The sequence below is a fragment of the Oncorhynchus clarkii genome, chromosome 17 (genome assembly GCF_045791955.1).
Source record: "Oncorhynchus clarkii lewisi isolate Uvic-CL-2024 chromosome 17, UVic_Ocla_1.0, whole genome shotgun sequence".
Lineage (NCBI taxonomy): Eukaryota > Metazoa > Chordata > Actinopteri > Salmoniformes > Salmonidae > Oncorhynchus > Oncorhynchus clarkii.
Window position 1 is genome coordinate 21,405,246 of NC_092163.1, and position 10,883 is coordinate 21,416,128.

General features: G+C 40.9%; 1 protein-coding gene across 2 annotated transcripts; it reads left to right on the top strand.

Moving 5' to 3' along the window:
* Positions 1-606: 606 nt before the first annotated feature.
* Positions 607-6,190, top strand: LOC139369642 (homeobox protein OTX1 B-like). Of its 2 annotated transcripts, none has more exons than XM_071108907.1 (4): positions 607-906; positions 2,914-3,089; positions 3,626-3,828; positions 4,739-6,190. In XM_071108907.1, exons 2-4 carry the CDS (start codon positions 2,993-2,995, stop codon positions 5,528-5,530), a joined length of 1,092 nt encoding a protein of 363 aa, XP_070965008.1. In that variant the 5' UTR covers positions 607-906; positions 2,914-2,992; the 3' UTR covers positions 5,531-6,190. The 2 variants fall into 2 exon arrangements, with proteins under 2 accessions (XP_070965008.1, XP_070965010.1); XM_071108909.1 differs by having other exon boundaries at positions 3,677-3,828.
* The last annotated feature ends 4,693 nt before the right edge of the window (positions 6,191-10,883 follow it).

Below are 10,883 nucleotides of genomic sequence, written 5' to 3' on the forward strand. Positions count from 1 at the left end.
GTTAAAAAATGCATTACTACCGAGGGCAAGCAGTTTTCTTGTTATTTTAATCAATCACATAGGTTACACTAAAGCTATATTCGGTTTTAAAGCATTACATTTTGTTTTAGGTCATCTAATTTATTTTCTTAGTTGCCATTTTTTCATGTAGGCCTAGTTCCCAACCCACTTTACGTCATCGCTTTTGATGAGAAAATTGTTAATTCACGCGTTTAAAGATTCTCTCAAGAGTTAGTACTTTTCATGAGCGAAATAAACATTGAGACCTGCTTAAATTGACCTTTTACGGTAGCCTACATATTTTGTTTTTATGCAAACGCTAAATCTACTAGACGCAAATGAAATTAAGAACAACGTAGTGTAATGCTTTTTAAAAATTAAGTATAACTTTTTCCAATTGTGGGCTCTCACGTGGTATAGATTTATTTAAGCATTTGAAGGGGAGGGGTTTTCTTGCAATCCTCGCAATTGACTGGTTACCTCTGTCGCCTGTAAGGGCGCACGGGCGCTTGGATTGGACGAGGTGGGCCGTTCTGCATGTGTTTTACGTTCATAGAAGGGCAGGGTAAGCAGAAGGTGATCAATCTCCATCGGTCAACATTGGCAATCACGTTACCACAGTGCAAGACGCACAAGATAATGCGATTGATTTGATTTTTATTATATTTTTTCCAATTGTGAAATTTCCTCTGAAACACACAACTGGGGTTCAAATTGGAAAACTGCGTTGGTTGATGTAAACTCCTTATTTACAGTTTGCGTATTTCTCATCCATTTGTGTGCGCAGCTTCTTATGGTTGTCTCGCTTTCAAGAACATTTCCTCCATGTGGATATTCTTGATGTACGGGATCTTCTTGGTTTGACTACAAATAAAGCAAATAAGAAAACAGGATCCCAAACGCAAGGTGAGTGGTAAATGCAAAGTTTTCGTTGTCTTATATAGGCCTATGTAGTCCGTTTAGGCTACTTCCTTCTGGGTTGTTATTCGTCATTTTGATTGAATTATTTATACTATTGAGGTTACTGTAATCTATTCATATTCTTTTATAAACGATGTATTTGTATTTGATAAGACTACGAAGTTTGTATTTAGGTGCAACTTGCGGTGGAAACTGTTGTGCGCTCATTGAAAATGGTCATTGTAAATGGTCGTTGTAAACAATTACTCTCGTCAGGGGAAGCTATCAAGAATTACGTGACAGTAAACTCCCCATTGGAAATTCAGTTTTTATAGTAAATTAATATCCTAAATGCTACTTCTGGGTTGGTTGTGAACTTATTATTTGAATGGAAAAACTCTGAGGCCTGACAAGACACATGGAATGTATATCTTTGAGGTGTTGTTAATTAATTTTGCGCATAAGACCTTTTCTTATAATGGTGTCCCTGGGGCTCTCATCTGAATCGCAATAGAGTTCATTTGCACAGAGTTTTTCGCAATTTACATTTGCTTAAACTCCTTCCTGCGGTTATGGAAATACAGTGAAGTATTTACGCCTCAATACAAATCCATCAGCTGGTCCGTGTCCACAGCACGGACCCAAGTAGGTCTATTTAGAGGCCAAATACATTGTAGCCAGTCAATGAAGTTAAAAAAAAACAAACCTATTTGTTTCAACCGTTACATTAAGGCACCCGTCCAATTACTGAAACGCATCTACATATGATATCATATATGCCATCAGGTCTGTTGCTTTGATTTGAAATCTAGATTTGCATATTTTTCTAACTTGATACGCTTTGGAGCATATTTCAATCGGATACACATCTTATACACATGTTATTATCAGGGTATAACCATGTAATAACAATGATAACCACGATTAGTGTTATTTAATGTATTTAAAAATAAAAATAAATCTAAGTTACAAAAAATAAGCCATTTGATAATATGTGACATCTGGTCTCTGCTGAAAGAGAATGTTCCATTAGGCAGTCGTGTAGAACACACCCCAGAAGATGTGGATATTATATAGGCTCAGAATATTTATTTGTCAAATATAATGGCATGCAATAATTTGACAAGCAGCCAACTCCATTTTCATTTCAACATGAAACTTTGGACAATTTGTTATTTTACGCAGGCGTAGCATGTCGGCCCTGTATAGCCTATAGGCCTAGACAAACTACGTATGAAATAGTCTAGAGTTGTGCTGATTATGTCATAAAATGGCTTACATTAACAGTGAAATGGATTATAAGGCACTGTATGTGAAGTTTATGCGTGCATCCATAATTTATGCAGGCTGTTATGACTCTTGACATGTTTGTGATCTGGGTCCAAATGCATGCTTTATTTTATTGATCAAAGTCATTAATCTTATCTCGCAGGCCTCTCTATGCACCGAAAATGTGCGTAATGGCGAATGTAATGTTTTTAACAGTGGATGCATTTATCAAAACAAGGGTTTAGAGGTTGGCCATAAGGAGTCATGCGTCAAATGGAATTAATACACGACTGGCGACAGATTTCACCCGTAATTATTTCTTTACTGTAGTGATGGATGACTGCAACCTGAGTTTATAATTGGATATCATTTAGCCACGTTAACGCGTCATGTCATACTTTGTTTGAAACCTTTGTAAACGGCTAATCTTTGTATTTTTGGAGAGGGAATCGGCTTTTTGATCCCCTTTTGATACGACTCGTGTGAAAGTTGGAAGTCTCAATCAAAAAGTCCTATAGGCTACTGGAATTTAGCAACGTTTTGAAATTGGAAATATAATTTGGCTTTGATATTGTCTCAGGCTAGTTCCAATTGAATTAACCATCATTTGAATATAGGGTCATTTTAATTATTAAAATCAAATGTAGTTTGCTGATTTGCTCTTTGTAGGCTACTAAATATAAATGAGTAACCAACAGAAATATATATTTTCACATTCTACTCACAATGCGTTTTCAATTGCAGGATTTCATCAAGGGACTGCAACATCGGGGGAAACGAACATTTCCGCACGGACTTTGGTTTCCCCGTTTCCGTTTCTAGCATGATGTCATACCTCAAACAGGCCCCGTACGGCATGAACGGAATGGGGCTCAGCGGTACGGCCATGGACCTACTGCACCCATCAGTGGGGTATCCAGGTAAAACGCCCCCCAAACACTTCACATTAACTGTGCCAAATCCGAATCACCTGTGACGTTATATTGGATAGTTGTCTGTTGCTCAATATAGAAAAAATAGGAACGGGTAGCACACACGGCTCTCCGGCAATACATTCCATGTGCATTATCACACTTCCAAATGCACGAAAAGACATAATTAAACACAAGTTGGTGTCAACTTATAGGATGGTATGATTTAATAACAAGATTCATTCCTTCGCACTATTTTCCGTTTCCACATGTTACATGACTAAGTAACTGTTAGACCTAGTGTGATTACAGTGAAGGCCTATTGTAGTGCAGAATATTGTGTGATTTAAACCTGCTATATATATATATATATATATATATATATATATATATAGCTAGCTGTATGTTATATATATATTTATATATAACTTTGAAGCTAGCTATTTCTGAAATATATGAAAATATGAGATGGAAGCATTGAATACTTATATTGAACCTCGTTTGTTTTGGTGAACAATGTTTTTTTCATTTCGTTTTATTATCAGATCGAAATGGCTTCGAAGAGTTTCCATTGACAGGTTTCTATTCCATTTCAGCGCATCCGAGGAAACAGCGGAGAGAGAGGACAACTTTTACTCGCACTCAGCTGGACATTCTGGAGTCCCTTTTCGGCAAGACGCGCTACCCAGATATTTTCATGCGGGAAGAAGTCGCACTGAAAATCAATTTGCCTGAGTCTAGAGTCCAAGTTTGTACAGATTTGCAATTATTTAGTTACTACTGTCTACACTTGTTTGTGTGAACTTGTGGGCCATTTGTGGGAACTTTCTGAACTTGCAGTGCAAAACTGCAACGACCTGGACAAGGCCTATTACTGCACCTTTCAATCAATACTTTACCTTTTATTTAGGATTTTAATGAGTTTCAACACAGTTGAATATTTATTTGGGCTAAGTGTTAAGTAGCCTACACTGCAATTCAGCTCTTAGCTGCAATTGTATACTACAGGAATAAACAATATGCATCATCTGTTATCATTAACTGGTTATGATAGTTCAACAAATACATACAATTCCATGTTTTAAAATATAATTTATATTCAGCTCTCACATAAGGGCCGTCTTAAGAATTTCTGAGCCCCCTTTTGAAATGGGTGTGAGAGCCTTTATGTAACCAGCTTTTGTACCCCTCTCACAGGCTTACTGCAATTATGGCAGCTTCCTCTAGAGTTTCACTGATTTAGCTGAGAAATGTGCACGGTATGCAGGGTAGGCAGCCAAGCCTGTGCAGAGGTAGCCTGCAAGTCGAACACTGACTGCACAACAGTTTCATGCCATTCCCAAGTGTTTGCAATGCCTAAAATGGGATAGGAGAATCAGTGAATAAAGAATAATGTTGTTTTGTTGACCTACAAGAAGATATGGCCGATTGGGTGATAGAGTTGATATCAGTTATGCATTTGCAATGAAGTACTATGTATGCCACTAATTGTACAAATTACAAAGCATTCAATATTATCAAATGGAAATAGTTATTCAGTTTGTCGCAAGTTGGCATGACCAGTTTGACAACTGCTTACTCAATCAATGTTTTGCAAATGTGTTTGGCCGGATGACAGACAGCATTTTAAAGTTGACCATTTGCCTCTTGTTATGCAGGTATGGTTCAAGAACAGGAGAGCCAAGTGCCGTCAGCAGGCCCAGAGTGGAAACAATGCTAAAGTCCGGCCTGCCAAGAAGAAGTCCTCTCCAACCAGGGAGAGCACAGGCTCAGAGAGCAGTGGTCAGTTCACCCCTCCGGCAGTGTCCAGCACCGGCTCCTCTTCCTCTTCCTCTGCCTCGTCCGGTGGCTCTCATCCCTCCGGCCATGGAGGCCAAGGCCTGAGCAGCACTTCTACCTCCGTCACTGCCCCAGTGTCCTCCATCTGGAGCCCTGCTCCCATCTCCCCGGCCCCCGCACCACCCCCTGTCCCCGACCCCGCTCCCCCAACCAGTGCCTCCTGCATGCAGAGGTCTGTGTCAGGTACTGGAGGCACGTCCTCCTACCCGGTGTCCTACAGCCAGACAGCGGCGTCCTATGGGCAGGGCTACCCCGCCCCGGCGTCAACGGGCTCCTACTTCGGAGGGGTGGAATGCAGCTCGTACCTGGCCCCCATGCACTCTCACCACCACCCCCACCATCCGCACCAGCTCAGCCCCATGACGGGCTCCTCTATGTCTGGCCACCCGCACCACCATATAGGGCAGACCTCAGGGCACCACCACCATCACCACCCCCACCACCACCAGGCCTACAGCGGGGCCGGCCTGGCCTTCAACTCCTCAGACTGTCTGGATTACAAAGAACAAACGGCCGCAGCCGCAGCCTCTTCATGGAAGCTCAACTTCAACACCACCGACTGCTTGGACTACAAAGACCAGGCCTCCTCTTGGCGGTTCCAAGTCTTGTGACTTTTTTTCCCCCTTTCAAATAAGTATTTTTGTTTAGTTTTTTTGTTGAAGAGCTATTTTCTTCAAAGCATTAAGAAGTTAACTAATAGTAGAGACAATTATCAAGCCTTTTTTAAGTTAATGATTGGAAAATTCAAGTAACGCACAGTTGAAAAAGCCTGTCCAGGTGGCTTCTTCTTTGACCATTTTATGAATCAACAAGCTTGAATTGGATCCACTTACCCATACTTTGGGACATCAAGGAATATTTTTCTACACATGAACTCTGAAAACTGCCCTCCAACAAGTTCAAAGTATGTAGTTTATCCCTTTGAGTTAGAATAGTTTTTTTCAGGATGGAGCAAGAGCACTGTGTTATGGATTTGCCATAAATATTCCCAAGAACGAGCAATTGAGGGCAAAACTTTGTCGCAAAATTTGTTTTATGGAAAAATATGATATTTTATGCTCATGTATTTGATATAGGCCTACCCATTAGAGACCATTTAAAATGAGAAATTAAGATGCTGCTATTGTTTTCAGTTTGCTGATATTCAAATTTATGTTAATTCCAACTTGAATATTGTTCATTGTCCGGACTGTAGTGTTGTATTTTGGAAGTTTAATTGCAGCACTTGTTTATAAGGTCAAAGATTTTGCTATTGTTCTTTACGAAGAAAATGTGAATTAGACACGCAATGTCAGTATTCCAATGAAATTTAAAATGTACATTCGTGTCTTTATAATAAAGATTCGTTAAAAACACGGTTGGTTTTTCCAATGCAAAGAGTGTTCTTATCTGAATGTAGTGGTGTCTAGTGGTGCTTTTGTTGGCAGGTTTAGATTACATTCATTTAAATACTTGGACGGCCCTCAGAACCTTATTAAGGAATGAACATATTTTAAAAGTAGTATATTGTAAGCAAATGTAATTTTAAATTCTAAATCCAAAGGCTAATAATGGACTTGGCCTAAAGATGGTTTAATTTCTTTATCCATGTGCCACTATTACCATTGTGATTAGGGCCCTGGGTTTTGTGCAGTCATGTGACATGCCTTGATTTGAACGTGTATTTATAGCCTTTGTCATCAAACTATCCTCTTTTCATGTCAGATATTCCAGCACCATCCTTAAACAATTGCTTACATTTTGGGCGGATTTCTCATTTCTGCATCAAGCTTAAAATGCAGGATAACATCTTGCTATGTCATATGATCACGCGAAACACAGGGCCCTAACTATGATATATTTTCATTATCCCCCTGAGAGAAGTTGTCATTTTTATATGAATGTTGATGAGACAAAGTAGCACAACACCTCCTGTTCAACCCGTCTCCATTCATGTCAAATCGAAGACCGACGGGTATGTTATTTTGACTTAACATTCGGTGAATACAAAATAAAACAACCAAAATCATGCCCGTAGATTATCCCATTTTATAATAGGCCTACTTCATTGATATAAGGTATTCATGAACAAGTTTGTCTTTTCAAATGGAAGTGCGGCCACAAATGGGAACGAAATGGGCCTACGAATAACAATTGCAATAGGCTATCGGTTCTTATCATTTGTGTTACATAAAGTCACATATTTGTAGTGATCCTTCGTCACAAAATGCATAATAGCTTTCAGGTTTTGCGTTTATTTGTTTTGAGGAGTGGACATTTGGTGTATTTCCCAAGAGATCTGTAATTATAACCCACACTAAGACGTCAACCTCCATTATGTATTCTCAGATGTATTTAATAACACCCAAAATTATGTTCGTGTTTATTTTGGTCTCTGTGATTTAATTTGAGGGACTGTCAAATGTGTGTGTGTGTGTGTGTGTGTTTGGTTTTACTATCCTCGTGAGGACCAGAAGTCCTCACAAGGATAATAAAACACGGAACATTTTGGGGGACATAAAAAAAAATAGGTTTAGGAGTTATGGTTAAGGGTTTGGGGTTAGGGGTTAAGGAAAATCGGATTTTGAATGGAAATCAACTGTTTGGTCCCCACAAGGATAGTACAATTAGTGTGTGTGTGTGGGTGGGTGTGGTGCAAAACTATGAATGTGTATATGTGGTGCAAGTTGTAATATTCCTATACTTAGAAAAGCTTCTTTGCATTTCCACTTCCAACACAACGCAGGAAATTCCTAACACAATCCCTCCAGTGGCCCAAAGATGCATTCTCCTTGGCCACCAGCTCAATGAGGAAACTTCACATAGGTTCAATCAAAACATATTCAGATTAGCAAACATGTATCCTGGCATGCTGAGCATTTATCTTTGCATGTTGACAGTAATGGATCATTTTGTTGATCCAAGACACAAAAATAGGACAAATCACGATTTTAATTAACAGAAATCCCTGCTCTTGCGGTGTTCCAAGCCACAGTCGACCAGCTGGACAAACAGGTTTGGGTAAACATGGCGACCAGGAGGAGTAGCCGACATGACGTGTGTTTGCCTGGCTGTCTCCCGCTGGGCAGTGCCAGTATGCCGCCACCAATCCCAACCCCCCATGCAAACAGGCCTGAATTTACTACATTTGCATCCAACAAGGAAGAACTAATCTCCAGGCCATGTTCAAGGAATCATGGCAGTTCATTTTTCTGAGCCGTCCCTATCCCAAACACCTGTTCTGATGTCCCATCACTACAGCAGCCAACTGCTCCTATGAATGTGGGCAGTATTGTTCAGATGTGGAAACTTTGACAACACAGTGTGGGGACAATGTGGGGACAGTGGGGGGACAATGTGGGGACAGTGTGGGGACAGCGTGGGGACAGCGTGGGGACAGTGTGCTTTCTTGTCCTCCTAGGCTCACGTTGTCCTGTTAGATTATCCCCGTTTGATAAACACTAACGCTCGCTTTGATGGTATACTAAAACGTGCGACTTTCAGAATACTTCGCTGCTCATGATTAGAATTTAAGTCGCCATCTAAACTCTGACTATTGGAGAATCTACATGGATCTACAATCAATCTACATTTGTAATTCATATCAAGCAACCTTCACACAACCAAAAACAGCTAAGTACAGAAAGCGGTTATAAACGTGGGTCAATTCAGTTGACATTGCTTTAAAGGGGATATCCCCAACCTCACCTGGTTCTTACCCTCAGTAACCCCTCAAGTAGACACTCTTGAGTCCTATCTCAACTAGGACCAGGTGACACTCTGACCTTGGCGGCCTAAATAATTCACAGAGGATGTGGCAGCCAGCAGCGAACGGAGCTACTTCCTTGATTGCCTTGGAACCTGCCGGTGACCTGGGTGCTCGTAGACGAGGCGTCTGTCCGCCAGCTGAACCGCGACAGTCGTCTAAAGTTTGCATTGCTGGCTGAGTTTGAAGGAAGGAAGATCCGCAGAGAGATGGCTGGATACAGGCCCGTCCAGGGCTCAAATAGTATTTGAAATCTTTCAACATCTTCCAAATACTTTGAGCATTTGCTTGAACCTGCCTGGAGTCCCAGATGGGCGAGGTTTGAGGTTTTGGAATATGCCATTGGTTCCTTTGTGCCAGACAAGCTCAAGCACAGCTCAAGTATTTGAGTGATTTGAACCCAGGTCTGATACAGGCTGTAGCAATTACAATCAGGTGCAGTACAGGAGGCTTCACTCATGCCATCTGATTGTGGGCCTCTAAACAACAGCTATACTCAAAGCCATAATTAAATCTATGAATGAGTATATGAATCAAATATATCTGTGAATCTCTGTCTGAAAGGCTAACAGCTATACCTCGATGTTTTCCAATCTGATTTGACTTGCTCCTCCCTTGGCTACAGAAAATTGCCAGCGTGTTGTTGTAACTGTGATGTAACTAGGTCGGAGAATGTTCAGAAGCAGTTTGGTTGGAGTTGATTTGCTAAGATTTGAAGTGCATTGAATTGTCTTCAGAGAATCATATTTAAGTGATGAGGTCTGTCGTGTAATGTACACACCCCACAAATGGTGTTTAACCATTTTTTTTGCTTTCTCTCCACCACCTTGTCAAACCTCCGTCATACCCTAAGGCTGACGAACCTCTACAAGATCCCCCAACACGCTCTTAATATGTTTATCTAAGAGGAAATACAAAATGGAGGGCTCCTTTCCATCCGACCACATCTTCCTCAGTCACAACCCTGTGAAACACCAACACACAAAACAGCACAACAGCAGTGCTTCTGCATCAACGGAACGCCACAGAGGGGTGAAAAAAAAAGCCAAATCATGGCTTCTGATATTGTGCACTTTGCCACTTCCATCACTCCTTGTGTATATTTTCATATGGAAATCCCCTTAGCATGCCGGGTAAATAGATTACGATACAGTGGGGGATTAAGGATCGCCGTGCGCCGCAGTCTCGCTAATCCCAAGAGCAGACTGTCAACAGCCCCTGACATGTCCGGGACGGGACTCCTTCTCACACAAAATGGCTCCTTCCTCCGCTACTTAAAAAGCAAATCTGGGGCCTTCCCGTCATGAATATTCCCCCACTTGTTATTCTATCACGAGGAGCTGAGGACGGTTCACGATTGAAACAATTATTCACTTGTGTGGTTTTGGGTGTTGTAACTTTGTGGTAACTTTGTTGATATGGAAGTAGAAGTTTAGTACACTCAAATGTAGTATGTATGAGATGCAATGTTTTTCACGTAAACATCCTTCACACAAACCACAGTGTTTCAGTTCAAATACAGTGCATTTCAATATATAGTACAAGAGTTCAGTGTATCAGGACAAAAACATCATAAATATCATGAAGGATACTCTGACATGGAAGCACTACCTCCAAGTGGCTCTTCCAGCTATCTGTGAGCTAAAGCAGGGCCTCTCCTTGAAACAAACGGCGATGGAGAATCTCTTTGTCGGGCCGTGCCTAAGCCTAATCTAATGATTCAGATGACTGGGGGCCGTACTTAGTGGGATAGCCAGTGGCTCGGTTCAAACAAAACCCATACGGGTGGAAGTTTCCCAAGGATGGAAAAAAAAATACAAAATAATAATAAACGTTTTCAATTCTAGCGCCTTCCAGGCGACCCCCATTAACTTCAGTCTTGGAGTGCCAGGAGGAATGTGAGAGCTGGGCATTTTGCTGAGCTTGATTGAAGTCAGGTTTAAAGGGACTAATTCATGACACTATACCCAAAAAGAGCTCTTTACCGGTGTTGTATTTGGGGCCTCGATCATTTAAACGTGGTAACCAAATAGCCTCAAAGAAAACATTTCCCTTATCAAATTTCTGACCATGTTTAACGTTTTAATACATTTTTAAAAATCCCTTCTGCCACTTCAGATAAACATACTTACAGAACATTTGATTTTGGACTCCCTTTAAACCAGGTTTCATTGACTTGGGCTCAGAGTGTTGACATTACTCTCGTAATGTCACACACA